This window comes from Pholis gunnellus (assembly GCF_910591455.1).
Source record: "Pholis gunnellus genome assembly, chromosome: 8".
Classification (NCBI taxonomy): Eukaryota; Metazoa; Chordata; class Actinopteri; order Perciformes; family Pholidae; genus Pholis; species Pholis gunnellus.
This window is the reverse complement of record NC_136534.1, coordinates 10,846,903-10,860,734: the sequence shown is the minus strand read 5'-3', so window position 1 is coordinate 10,860,734 and position 13,832 is coordinate 10,846,903. Positions and strand designations below refer to the sequence as shown.

At 41.4% G+C, this 13,832-nt stretch overlaps 1 protein-coding gene across 1 annotated transcript in view; it reads left to right on the top strand.

Moving 5' to 3' along the window:
- Positions 1-12,532, top strand: part of LOC306700329 (F-actin-uncapping protein LRRC16A-like) — a gene marked incomplete at both ends in the record, with an annotated part of 60,942 nt that extends 48,410 nt beyond the window's left edge. Inside the window, 19 exons of the mRNA XM_079165321.1 lie at positions 1,079-1,251; positions 2,048-2,116; positions 3,747-3,840; positions 3,976-4,074; positions 4,586-4,714; positions 4,886-5,017; positions 5,495-5,670; positions 5,788-5,875; positions 6,123-6,263; positions 7,021-7,038; positions 7,725-7,791; positions 8,022-8,248; positions 8,332-8,441; positions 8,601-8,897; positions 9,001-9,211; positions 10,939-10,975; positions 11,160-11,441; positions 11,575-11,724; positions 12,354-12,532. Of these exons, the coding sequence (XP_079021447.1) occupies positions 1,079-1,251; positions 2,048-2,116; positions 3,747-3,840; positions 3,976-4,074; positions 4,586-4,714; positions 4,886-5,017; positions 5,495-5,670; positions 5,788-5,875; positions 6,123-6,263; positions 7,021-7,038; positions 7,725-7,791; positions 8,022-8,248; positions 8,332-8,441; positions 8,601-8,897; positions 9,001-9,211; positions 10,939-10,975; positions 11,160-11,441; positions 11,575-11,724; positions 12,354-12,532 (2,679 nt within the window). The remainder of the gene's footprint in view (positions 1-1,078; positions 1,252-2,047; positions 2,117-3,746; positions 3,841-3,975; positions 4,075-4,585; positions 4,715-4,885; positions 5,018-5,494; positions 5,671-5,787; positions 5,876-6,122; positions 6,264-7,020; positions 7,039-7,724; positions 7,792-8,021; positions 8,249-8,331; positions 8,442-8,600; positions 8,898-9,000; positions 9,212-10,938; positions 10,976-11,159; positions 11,442-11,574; positions 11,725-12,353) is intronic.
- Between the last annotated feature and the right edge of the window lie 1,300 nt (positions 12,533-13,832).

The window sequence follows — 13,832 nt, the reverse complement described above, 5'->3', positions numbered from 1 at the left end:
ATAGACGGAAGCTTCAATAGAGAGTAACTCACACATCATTCAGACCTTTACTGGCAGGGCTTCTTGCAGCGCTGTGCGCTTTTGCATCTGTCATATTTACGAGATCAAACACTAAAATTAGGACTGACACAGCCCTTATTTTTAGGAGTTCCTTCTAACTCGGCCAGTTCGGACCTACTGATTTGCATTTGGTATGAATGCAGCCTAGCCTCAGCGCGTTTTGTGAAGATGGCCCTCAGGAGTCTCCAGCTGTGTAAATGACATGCATCATAGAGCAGCTCAGAGCTGGTGAACAGACGGGCGCTGTTGGACATTTGTAAGCCCTCATATCACTCTCACATCACAAAGAAATCCACTTGATCCAGTGCTGAATCTTTCATTTTGCCCTGTGGAGTGCCCTGTTTTGAATGATAATACCTCTGACATTTTAGAAAAGTCTCTTGCAGGTCCTCTTGATCCTCTGATAAATGTTTAACTAGGGTTTGCCCTTTTGAGTATACCACCCTCTGCAGGAACAGAGCTTTATAACTACTGTTACATTTGCACAAGATGAAGTTGCTTTTTAATGTTTTTTAATTGATTTTAAAAAGCTTCAGACACTTGTAATGATGAAAAAGTGGCTTTGAGCTCTGACGGCCGTGCTCAACTGCATGCTCATACTTTCTCATAGGAAGTGTGAGAATAAAGCCAAATGAAAAGAAGACACAGGGATATCAAGCACCCATTGACAGTGAATACATTTAAGGACGCTTTGGCAGGAAAACGTGCTGGCACTGCTTAAAGGAATAATAATGCTCTCAACGTTCTACATTATAATAACGTTTGTTAAAGTTGGCGGTAATGTACAACAAGGGCCAAGAAAGCTCTTTTTATATGTTCGCCTAATGCAAAAGGTAAATAAGAATTGGAAAACTGTCCTGCGTCCTTTTAACCGTCACAAACACATCATACATAACAGTCATAAGGTAGTATTAAATGCCTCGTTCTCGTAATATTAACCCTCTCTCAAAACCTTTTCTTTTCTCTTCCTCCCACCCCACATATACACTTCCTTCTCCCTTATGTCTTCCCTCCCCAGCCCCTCACATCTCTGTCTCTAGCAGACTCCAGACTGAAGAGTGATCTGACCATCGTTCTGAACGCTCTCGGCAGCAACTCCTCGCTCACCAGGTTAGACATCAGCGGGAACGCCATGGGGGACATGGGAGCCAAGATGTTGGCCAAAGCGCTACAGATCAACTCCAAACTCAGGTCAGTATACATTCAGGGCTCTAAGGCTGTGTCACATGACTGCCAGTCATACATAACAATAAGTAACTAGAGAACATGTTGGGATGGGATCACACCAGCCGCTACATCTTTTAAGGACAGGGGCACTTCTTGCGCCTCTACTTCCGGGCACCCTTGCTCGGACCACACCTATCTTTAGAATTCGGCTTTCATTTTGATCTCAGCTACAGACATATTAAGGTTTGTTACTGCATCTTGCACAGTTGTGCTACTGTCATGGTGGCAAAATCTGTCCACACGCAGAAAGAAATATCAAAACCTGGCAAAGAACTCAAGACCGTTTCTGTGGTCGTGATTAATGTACAATCATAACTTGTCCCATGAAGACAGATTTTATATTATTACAACTGCATTTTACTGTGTTGTCATTATGTGTTTATACACTGGCCCCCACTTACGGTTGCCCACCAAGTTATTGACTTTGTTGCACTCACAAATGCTCTACTTAAAACATCCGTAGTGATAAACCATTTATTAAATGATCTATATATTGTCTATAAATGCAAAATAAGAGGGGTTAAAGTAAGGTGTTGACTGATGAAATGATATTAAAGACAAATAGACAAAAACAATAAAAGACCACATAAATTCCCTTATATTTGACCCTGTATGCACTCAAACACATTCAAATATTTATTCCAATATTGGAAGTAAAAAAACATTTACAAGTAGATATTACTTGTCATTTGATGGCAGTTAAGATGTTGTAGATGGTCTCTCTGTGTGACCCTGTGTCACAGTGTGTTTGTCTGTGCAGGACTGTGATCTGGGACAAGAACAACACCAGCCCTCAGGGTCTTCAGGATGTAGCAGCCGCTCTGGAGAAGTAAGTAGCTCTGTCTGTATCTGTGTATACTGAGTCCATGTGCATGTACATGACTGTGTGCTGATGACTGTCTGCTTGTGTGTTACAGTTATTAAGGCCATGTTGACAACCTATGAATGTTACACAGCACTGTTACACCTTCATTCTAACAGTTTACATACACCGGTGCCCTGCAGTCCGTCACATCTGTGCTGAGCAGGGGGACACCTTGAGATGTGTTAAGACAGGAAGAGTAGGAGAGAGGATGAGAGGAAGGAAACCGGAAAATGAATAAAACAACAAAGAAGCAATGACTGATTAAATCAGATTTGTGTCTACTGTCTGAATGTTCAATATTCTCTATGTGTGAAATGACACTAAATTTGCTTCTGGGACACATCAGTACATCTATCCCTCTCTCTCCCTCTCTCTGTTTATCATATTCTCCCAGCAGCACATCCACCTACTTCCCCATTGTGTCTCTTTATTGCATTATTGAAATAACAATTTCCTTTCTTTCTTGCCCCTGTTCTATATTCTGCTCAGCAGTGCAGTGGTTTGTGCATGTGTGCATTTTGCCACCTTTAGTCAATTTCCTTACGTCTCTTGTTCTTTTTTGTCAGATTTTCTTTCACAATGCTCAACGTTAAATTCCTCTGAGGTTTCCCCAGACTTTCAATGCTGCTTAATAAGACGGGCGTATTTTGTGGGAATTTAAAAGTGACCATAGAAAGCATGCAACGTTTCCTATATTCACTGATATTAAAAGTTACTGTATGAATACTTTTCAACCATTATATCCATAAAAACGGCATTTTTGTTATTGTTGTAAAATTAAAGAAATGCTATTTAAGGCCGGTTGATGGAGGCAGTATGTAGGCCATGTTAATAATCATTATTCAGTTCAAATCTTCAGTAGTTTGCGGACCACGTTGCCTGGCGTGGTGCTTCGCTGTGTGTGTGTGTGTGTGTGTGTGTGTGTGTGTGTGTGTGTGTGTGTGTGTGTGTGTGTGTGTGTGTGTGTGTGTGTGTGTGTGTGTGTGTGTGTGTGTGTGTGTGTGTGTGTGTGTGTGTGTGTGTGTGTGTGTGTTTATTGTGAAGCAGGCATATCTGATCAAAGATGAATCCGTTCACCTTCGAAGTTAAAAACAATCAACATCTGACTCAGCCTTTACCTCCAAACACCCTCATTTTAATCTCTCTGTGCCTTCTGCTTTCCATTTGACTGTGTCTTCATTTCTTCCTCCTGCCATTCATTCATCTCCTCCATCATAATATGAATATTATTACTGTGTGGTGAGCTGGTGACCTCTATTTCCAGATCAGTAACCTCTCTAATAACTTCATTGCTTGGTAATAGACCAATGTGGGAGGAGCCGAGTGGCTGTGCCACATGTAACGCTGTCTCCACCATATGCACACTCAACATGCTGATTGAACCATGGCATATAGTCACTGTATAAGTCATGGTTAAAAAAACTGTAGGTTAACCTGAATGAAAATGTGCAGATTGTCTTTCCTTCATGTTTATTTAAATACCATGTTAAACCTTCTGTCTGAACATCCCTAGTCACGCCTCTGCCTCTTTCCCTTCATCTACAATGTGAACCATCTGTGGAATAATCATGTCCTCTGGCTGTGTGTACATCAGGAACTTCACCATTCGTTTCATGCCCATCCCCATCATCGATGCCTCCCAGGCTCTGAAGGCCGGCCCTGAGAAAACAGAGGACGCCTTGCTAAGGGTATGTTAAGAATTCTCTCTGGTTCCCTCAGCTGTCCTGTCATAGTGTGAGAGGATTTGTATAGTGTAGAAAAAAAAAAATGTCATTATCACTTTGGTTTATTATCATGACAGTGGCTTTGTGTTTTCCCCCCAGATCGAGAATTATCTGTACAGGAACCATGAAACGAGGAAATACCTACAGGAACAGGCCTATCGGCTGCAGCAGGGCATCGTAACCACAACCACACAACAGGTGTGTAACAAAACTGATAAAACACACACACACAGTAATTATTGAATTAATATGCACTGTAATCTGTATGTTTTTGATAATTGTTTATAAAGTAGATAGGACTGTACCAAATACAATAAGTAGGACATTTAATACAGAATTGTACTAACTTAACTTTCTTGAGTCTTGAGAAAAGTAGAACATTTTTTCACTGGCAAAAGAGATTTAGTTTTTTCGGGACTAAGAATTTTGTCCTGATTTCACTTCTCCTTGTTGGTATATCACATTTATATCCTGTGAAGACAAAGCTGTGTTTCATTGACCGGTGTGTCTAGCCACTGTAGATATTACTGTTTAGGGTAATCAGCATCACACAGATAGAGGTGAATTGCCACATAACTCAAGGAAATATCCATTTTATATTTATATTAGGTACTGAAATAATATAACATTTAACCCTAGAGTAGGTATTTATCCATTAACCTAATGACATTTCAAACACAAACATTCATGTCTCGTTTGTGTCTTCCAGATGATTGACAGGATTTGTGTGAAGGTGCAGGACCACCTGAACTCTCTGAAGAACTCTGAGACAGACGCCATCTTGGAGGACGTCAGGTCAGCAGAGAACCTCATCAAAGATGCCAGAAACTCTAAAACGGTGAGGAGACGCACATTATACACACGGGCCTCACTGCTGTGTGTGTGTGTGTGTGCGTGTGTGTGTGTGAATTAAGAGGTTCTATCTATAGGCTAATTGGGAGATCAGTTTCCTGCATCCTTTCTTTGATTCCTTTGTTCATCCTATGTCCTCCTCTCTGTGTCTCCCCAGCTGCTCCCGAACCTCTACCACCTTGGGTCAGCCGCCAGAGAGGAGGTGAACAGTTCGTCAGTGGGACCCATCCAGGAGAAACTGGAGTCTATGGCTGGGGAGGTGACTACTGTCATGGACCAACAGCTACAGGTGGGGTTAAAAACTATGAATTATAGCCACCAAAACAAAGTTCACTTTCAAATAATTGTTAAGTAATATTTTATTTTATACTTAAATCGAATTCTGGCAAGGGTTCAAAGTATATTGTGTACAGCATTTGTGGTTTTTAAGGTCTGAATACAGTGAAAACTAGAAAATAGGCGCCACCTACAGGTAGAGAACAGAACACTTTAAATCAAAGGATATTATTTCATTTGATTTATTATAATTATTTTTATTTATAGAGCACAAGTTGTAATATGCTTCACTCAAGGCACCAAAATATAACATTTTTATATACATTTTACAGTTCAACAGGTAATGCCAATTTCAGATCAAATAAAAATAAAAAATGACTTATAAGTTCAAGTTTCTCTCAGCAAGTAGTTGCTGTAATCAAATCCCTCATCATAAACACACACACACACACGTTCATATCCATCCATTCGTTGTCTTCACTCCTTCCAGACTCTGTTGGAGTCGATGGTGGACGCAGCAGAGTCTCTGTGTCCCCATGTGATGAAGAGGAGTACTCTTCGTCCAGAGCTAATGAAGGCCAGCTCAGCCAAGATGGTCGTACCCAAAAGCTTTGTCACTAAAACCCTCCTGGAGCAGTCTGGGGTGGATATCATCAACAAGATCAGGTGAGAGTGTGTTGAATAGTATCATTTATATTTACACGTAACGATGGATTACGCGGGCGAATCACTGAGATCTTTCTGTGGTTGTTTGCTTCTGCTGTCTTTCTCCCTCTGTGTCAGTGAGGTGAAGCTGAGTCTAGCGTCTTTCCTGTCTGATCGCATTGTTGATGAGATTCTGGAGGCTCTTTCCACTTCGCAACATACTCTGGTAAGATTAAAGTCAACAAAGCTCTCAACTGGCTCATTGATTCATTAACAATGGCTGTTAATTTTCCCTCTAAATTGCTGTAACATGTGTAAATCTCTCTGAAACTCATTTATATCTGTTTTTTTATCCTCCATTTCTGTCAATTCCTCACATTCCATCTTATCTCTCCTCTTCTCTCCGTCACCATTCTTTTGCCCTTTGCTCCCATATCTTCACCTCTGCTCCCGGTTCCCTCTCCTCCTCACAGGCAGACCACCTGGTGCGGCGAGGTCGCCCCTTGGTGCAGCAGGAGTCTGTGGATCTGGACGTCCCGGAGGAAAAGATTCCTAAAAGAGCATCGACCGAGATACTGGAGGCTGAGAGGCTGGAGGATCTAGAGACATGCATGGTAGGTGTGGGTGGAACCGTGTGTTTTAACTGTCCGTGATTTATTTCATGTATTATAATCTAGGCACCTCGTGTTTTTCATGCGACTCAAATCACATTTATTAATTCAAATGCAACCTGTTCGATTTAGTTGTATGACACAAACTACAACCTAATACCACCCTCTACTGGAAAAAATAGACCTTGGCTACTCTACATTTGCCAAAGACAATTGAGGATTGAATGTAGTATTAATTTAAAGAATTGTCTCGATGTTCAGTAAATATCAGAACAGAACTTTTTGCAAAATGCTAAAACCTGTTTTGCTTTTATAGTTGGCTTTTCAGGTTGGTTCATTTGTACTCTATGAGGGCAGATATGTGTGTGGAGACGTACCTGAGTCTTATTGTTTCCTCATCACCTACCACTGTTTCAAAATGTAGTCAACCCTTGGAATGGTTGCTTTTTACCACGTTTCTTTTGTTGATTTTTATGTAGAAAAAGAGTGTTGATGTAATAATGTGTGTGAGTTGAGATGTACAGTAAATGCAGGCTGCAATCAACAGGAAGCTGCATGTTCTTCGGTCTCTGGTCCTGTCTGTTTCTCTGGTGTCTTGCCCCTCTTTTCATCTTATATCCCTCTCTGTCCTATTCACCTCTACTTTTACAAGAACACCAGCTGTCTTTCTTTTGTCTTCACCAGACTATGTGTTGTCTTTCTTCCTCTTCAATCTCCTTTTCTCTGTTCTTCCTTCTCTTTCCACCTTTGCTCCATGGAGATTTTGTGCTGCACCAGTGTAAGTAATTCTCGACTGTCCCTCTATACTCTCTTTTCTATTCACTTTCTTTTCGTGCTGCTCTTTTCTTTTTCTGTCTGTCGTTGCTGCGCCGGCTTGCTTCACAGTTCTCTGTGCTACAACACAACGAGCCTCACGTTTTTAAATATTTTATCCCGACGATGTATTTTAAAGATGGTGTAGAAAAGCTACACTACGAGTATCGCAGGACGCATTTATCTATTACTTCCTCACTCACTCTCCGAATTATTTAACATAGTTGAATACTGATATTTGAAAATGTACTTTTTTGTTATGCATCCAGCCACATTTCACTGCTTCTCTCCACTCAATGCACTATGTGCGTCATCACCACCTTGTAAATGTGGATCACAGCACAATATAATATGCAACATGTGTTTCATCATAATAAGTACCGTCTAAAAAGCATAATAAGTACCTCTACAATTTGTTAATAATTACATTTAGACGGTTTTGATTAAATAGGATGATGTCTGGTCTTAGTACAAACTATGAAATCTAGTGTAATTAAAATAAGATGTGGACAGAATCCCACAGAGTTAGCTGATCAATTTCATGATTTTTGACGGTACTAATAGCTCTACTGGTCTTGAGTGATAGAAATGACTTGGATATTTTGTTAACAATTACCAGAAATTGTATTTGATTGTGTGCGCCTCTTTCAGATGACTCCTAAATCCAAGAGGAAGAGCATCCACAGCAGAATGCTTCGGCCAGTGTCTCGTGCCTTCGGTGAGCAGTATATTCAATATTTGTTGTTTATATTTCGTGACATTGAGCTGTATTAGAATCAAGTAGTACATTATCTTTCTGATTGATAGTATAAAAAGCTGATGTATCATTCTGTATTTGGTCTTTCAAATAATTCCTCAATCTTGATGCCACCTGATGACACGTGGAAGTACTCTTGAACATTCAATGTGTATCTACAATGAACCTTCTAATGGCCGTCTAATGCACAGAGATGGAGTTTGACCTGGACAAGGCCCTGGAAGACGTCCCTATCCATGTGGAGGACGCATCAACTTCGTCTCAAACTCCACCTACTCCATCTCAGGTCCTGCCAAAACTGGAGCACCGACCGCCAGGAGGGATGGTGGAGCTGCCGTCCGAGGAGGAAAAAAAGCTGCAGCACTTCACCAAACTGCGACCACGACGGAACAAGAAAAAGCATTCCAGCAAAATACCTGTGAGTAAAGCTCAGCAGCTTTGTATGGATTTTGAAAGTTCATTTCCAGACATGGTACCAGATCCTTCAACTTCCTCTTTCAGCAAATCAACAGTGCGCCATCTCAGGATGGGGAGCAGAACGGCCTAATGGGAAGGGTGGACGAGGGTGTGGACGAGTTCTTCTCTACAAAAGTCACCAGGATGGACTCCAAGTGAGGATAATGCTTCATTTTGAGTTTTGTCATGAAGGACTGTCTGAATATGTATTCCAGCATAGATGTATTGAACTATACTTGCTTCTAATATCTATATTTTAATATTATGTATTCATTATTTAATTCTTTTTTGTCTCTCGTTCTGTCTCCTCTCAGACGTTCCAAGAGTTCAGAATCTCACGATGGCGAGAAGAAGAAGAGTAAAGGAGGATTCCTCAACCTCATCAAACGTTCCACCAAATCCGAAAAAGCAGATAAATCGGACAAATCAGATAAGTCCGAAAAAAATCAGGCGACCCCCCCAGTGTCTGGTAAGTCAGAGAAAAACCAGGCGACCAATCCAGCTTCAGGTCCATCCTCAGCCACTGTAGCCTCGACGGGGGCTTCCATCCCCGAGGAGCCCTCTTCACCAAAGGTGGCAGTAAAGAGCCCAGCACCTGAGCCAAAGTCCAGGTACAGATGAATATTTTCTTGTTCTAGAACAACAGATTTCACAGTACCTCTGAATGTACCAGGTCGGCCCCTGATTCCCTAATAATTCCTGTCCCTCCTGCAGAGACGCCTCCAGCCGCTCCCAGCACACAGACTACAGCAGCAGCTCGGACCGCTCAGAGGAGCTGAGGACGCCAGACTCCATGGACGAGCCCTGGGAGTTTTCGGACGGCAGGGGCAGCCCTCAGGGAGGCCGGCGGTACCAAGGGTTGGCAATGATGGGCAGCGGCCTCCTCGCAGAGATGAAGGCCAAGCAGGAGAGGAGAGCACACAAGGTGAGGCGGTGTGATAACAAAAAGCAAAAGATACAAGAATAAGGGAAAAGTAAGGTACTGATGGGAGACGCCACCATGTGGCAAATGTCTTGTGCCTGATTTTAATTCCATAGGACAAGATGAATATGCCCCCCATAATCAAACACAGAATATCCTTCTCCTGCAACATCTGTTTGGGGTCGTAACTTGCAAGGCAGTTACAAAGTGAGGTTGTAGTTGCAAAATGTAGTTGATAAAAAAACAACTCAAGGTCGAGTGACCTGCTTCTTTTGGAGCTTTTTACCATATCACGACAATCCTTTACATCAACTTTCAGGTCAACATGGATGAGGTGATAGCGGTGCTCAGAATCAGTTTCAACGTCTAAACTTCCATAGAAATAAGCAAACTCAATCTGTGGACGTGGACCATGTGATTTGGTTGGAAGCTTGAGTTTAGATTTCTTCCTTTCACTTTTGCAAACCATCGCAAAAACATACACGGCACAAAAGAAAGTCAACAAGAAAGAGAGTGACACTAACAAACTGCAATAAACAGGAGAAACCCTACTGTAATATGATCACATTAAGTTAATGAAAGAATTCAAGCTCAGTTTTGCAAGAGATTCAAAAGTGATTATCTCTCAAGTCAAGCCTTCCACCTGAAGAAAAAAGTGGTGTTTTAGTAATGCTCCATTATTCAAACTGCATTCAAGTCATTTATTTATTTAATAATAAATTTTTTTTTTCTATTTTAAGCCAATTCTGTAAAATTAATGTCAAAATAACATGACAGTAAAAGATAAACTTCGAAAGTAAAGTGGTATGGCAGAGAGATATAGAGGGATGCTTCTTTAAATGTTTTACTTTTGGGGACAAAGTGCTCTAAGTGTTCAGTACTGAAGACAAGCGAGAAGGCTGACATGCAAATGATCTGTCATGACTCACGGCAGGACATAAATGTCAAGAGAATATTTCACCTATTTAAAAATCCCACATTCACTAAGACGCCTTAAACTACCAAGTGCTCTCTTTTCTACTGTCACTTGTTCATTTCCTAAAAAGCATTCAAATCTAAATATTGGAAATAAATCGAAGGGGAGCAGAGTGACAAATATGTTTTGTGTTATTATTTGTGTGTCTGTCTTTGAAATAGGAGTTGGTGTTCGCACCTGTAAGTGTGTTCACAAGATGTATAATAGCTCCTTATCTAGTTACGTGTGTGTGTGTGTGTGTGTGTGTGTGTGTGTGTGTGTGTGTACAGGTGTAATGGAGAGAGCTATTCAGGAGACTACTTAATACAAAGCTTGGGTGTGTGGGCATTTTCTAACACAAAGGCGCCACCTCCTGTTTGAATGTTGCTTTGCTTTACATGTACAGTCAACAATAAAAGCTTGAAACTCCAAATATACTGGATATAAAACTGACTGCAAAGTGTAAAATATACCAGACTCAAAAAGATGGTCACTACTGGGACTGAAATTCAGCCCGGGACTTTGAGAAGGAGAGGGCTTTTTTGTAATAATGCAAGGGATTTTTTGGGGGTAATCATTTTAAAACCAGTACAGTTTTTGCAGAGTAAAGATAATCTGATGATACAAAAGACCTACAAGACACTTTAAGATGTCTTGCTGACACTTGCCTGTTCAGTTTGTCTAATCACTTCACCACTGCACTGAATCAAAACGAGAAAACGTTCTACACTCATGAATGTCGTAATACAATATTCTGTCCTTGTGTCTCCTCTAGTCTTCCAGCCCCGACAGACCTGACAGCAATGCAACAGGTGAGAGTTTTTTCTGTTGAGATAAAGATAGGAAGAAAAAAAACCTTTTAACTCAACAGTTAATGACTCAAGCAGACCTGCAGCTGGTTTTCATGGATCATTAGTGGATCACGTTCCCATATGGTACATGAAAATCATTGTGTGCATGATTTTAATTTATTTTTAATTGTTATGCATGTGCCAGCAGCCAAGCCCCAGCCCATCATCTCAGAAAGCCGGTCTCCCAGTGGCTCAATTAATAAACCAGATCCTCCGACTGGTTCTCCAGAGAAGGCTCCTCCTCGAGGCGAGACGAAGCCTGACAAGACCCCTCGTCTCAGGGCTACGTCCTCCTCGAGTTCTCCTGGGGGGCCAGTAAGTCCCAAACCACCGGTGCCACAGGGAGCGAAGCCTGCCCTGGCTGCCCGACCCTCCATCCCACATAAGCCAAGGACCAGCAGCACCAGCAGCACCAGCAGGAGCATAGGTACACGCATTGGATCTGATTACCACACTGAGAGGATTGTTGCTGCAGTGGTTCAGTTGTTAATCTTCCTGTGAGATTGTTTGACGGATGAGACCATATTTGTTAAAAGCTGATGATATGTTTTTCCTGACAGATGAGAGCTCAGATTCCCCAAACAGTGGTGGCGTTTCTCCTAAAGCCACAGTTCTTCCTCTGACCCTGAAGAGGACGGTGTCAGAGAAAGACAAAGAGGGCCAGACCAGTCTGCAGTCAGGAGGCTCTACGAACAAAACCACTCAGGATGGTGGGTCACAAAATCTGTCTGTCAAAATCTTTGAGTATCTTTTCTTTTTCCTCCTTCACCTGAAACCTGTCCTTTGGCCAGAGCAGATTTCCCTTTGAATCTAGGGGAATTATCTCGGGCCCTAGACAGACTGTCAGGTTGTAACAGCAGTATTATGTAACAGGCAGCCCGGCAACTTGGTGATTTATAACTGTCTATGCTTCTTTCCCTCTGATGTTTTTATACATTATGTCCTCTCCTTTGGTCTCCCTTTCTTCTCTCTGCTCTTCCTCCCTTCATTTCTTTTACTGAACGCTATCAGTGACGCCCTCTGGGCCCTGTCAGAGGCACACACAGCTGATTCATGTTCATGAGCTTAATTCCTGCTCTTAAGCAAAGGACAACTTCTTTTGAAACCGCTGGCTGCTTAGTTTGTTTGTTTGTTTTGTTGTACCATTAATAGAAGTTTAATAAAATCAGTGTTTTTAACCATATGCATATTGAATGATTCCAGAGACTTAAACAAAATGTATAATTTCAACAATTTCCCTCTCTTCCTCACCTTTCTTTTCTCTCCCCCTATGTTCCCCTTATTCTAAGCATTGTCAACACTTGCTGTCATTTTCATCTTCTCCCTCTCTTGTTTTTAGTGAGGGCGGGGATTGTGTCGGACTCTGTTCAGCGACCCAGCCGTCTCCGTGCCAACTCTGAGGATCATGGCTCCTTCAAGACCAAGGACCAATCTCCAAACCCAGACAAGGACAAGGCAGCGGCCAAAAAGTCCTCAGACTCTGGGGAGGAGGCAGACAAAGACTTTATTTTAATATGAGTAAGAGAAATTCACAGCAAAGACCTGTTGACAAGTCTCTCATGTTTTCCTTTAGAAAAGCAACTAAAGTGGGACTATAATCAATAATCATTAATTGATGTGTTTTCATTTATATTAGCGGTTGTACCTGTAGGTTCTGTCTGACCGCTAAGTACAAATCCTCTTTGGTTTGCAGGAAGACCTGCTGTAGGGTCATGCAATACACCGTTTCAAATTAAAGTTTGGTTGTCTATGACAAGATAAAACTAATGATATTAACGCTTGGGGTAATATCCTCCGTAATCTTTTTTTAGTCACAACTTGTCACCTAGTAAACCAAACTGTGCTAAGTCTCCTAAGAGCTTCCGTCTCACAGACAGCCTTTTCTCCTTTTTTCATTCCTACTCTCTGCCGTCAGGTGAAAATGTCATGTCTCTCAAAAAATAACCTTTTCAGGGTTTGAGGAAACGGTTCCTGAAGTTTTCAAGCGTCTTCAGCCAATGACTACTGAATCTTGAATGAAGTTTGTAAACTACAAAAAAAAAAAAAAGATGCTTTCAGAGACCAGTAGACTTTTTTTGTGCAAAAGAGAGAGACTGAAAATATGAGTGGACATTAAAAAAAAGTATCTTTCTTTGTCTAATAGCTCTTCTCCCAGGGACCAAACACGTGTAACAATAATATCAGGATCACTGTACTGTACTTGATCTCAAACATACAACCAGACCAGGACCCAATGGCATTCGTTTTCCTTCTATATATTTGTATAGATTTTTCTATATGCTGTTTTCAGTATGTGCAAGTTACTTTTCTCCGGACTTCAGAGGTGACTGAATCCATTATGCAATTCATCTTTTTTTTTTCAGGAAAATACAGGTTCAGCTGAGAATCTCAGCCCACCATAAATCAGAAATACACATTTGATGTAGCTTATCTAACAGCAAAACCACAAGTCCCTTAGAGGAGACTGACTGGACTGAAGGATAGCGAGACTACATCAAACATCCCGTCTGCACTCTTGTTTGTCTCTGTGTGGGAGAGTTGGAGTAACCATATGAAGTGATGCTTTGAGAGGACTGTGGTACACTATAACATCCACTGATCACCAATCAATACGGCTTCAGCACTGTTAACTAACACTGTTCTCTGTGTTTAGACACTGTGAAAAAAAACCACATTTACTGTATCTATGATACCTTTAAACTGCGGATGTCTTTGTTCTGCTGTTTGTGGGGGAAAGGAGTATGTGTCTGTCATTAAAGAGCAATACAGAGGCCTGTCATAAACATGTCTGTGGTGTTTTATGAAAAGAAAAAGAAAG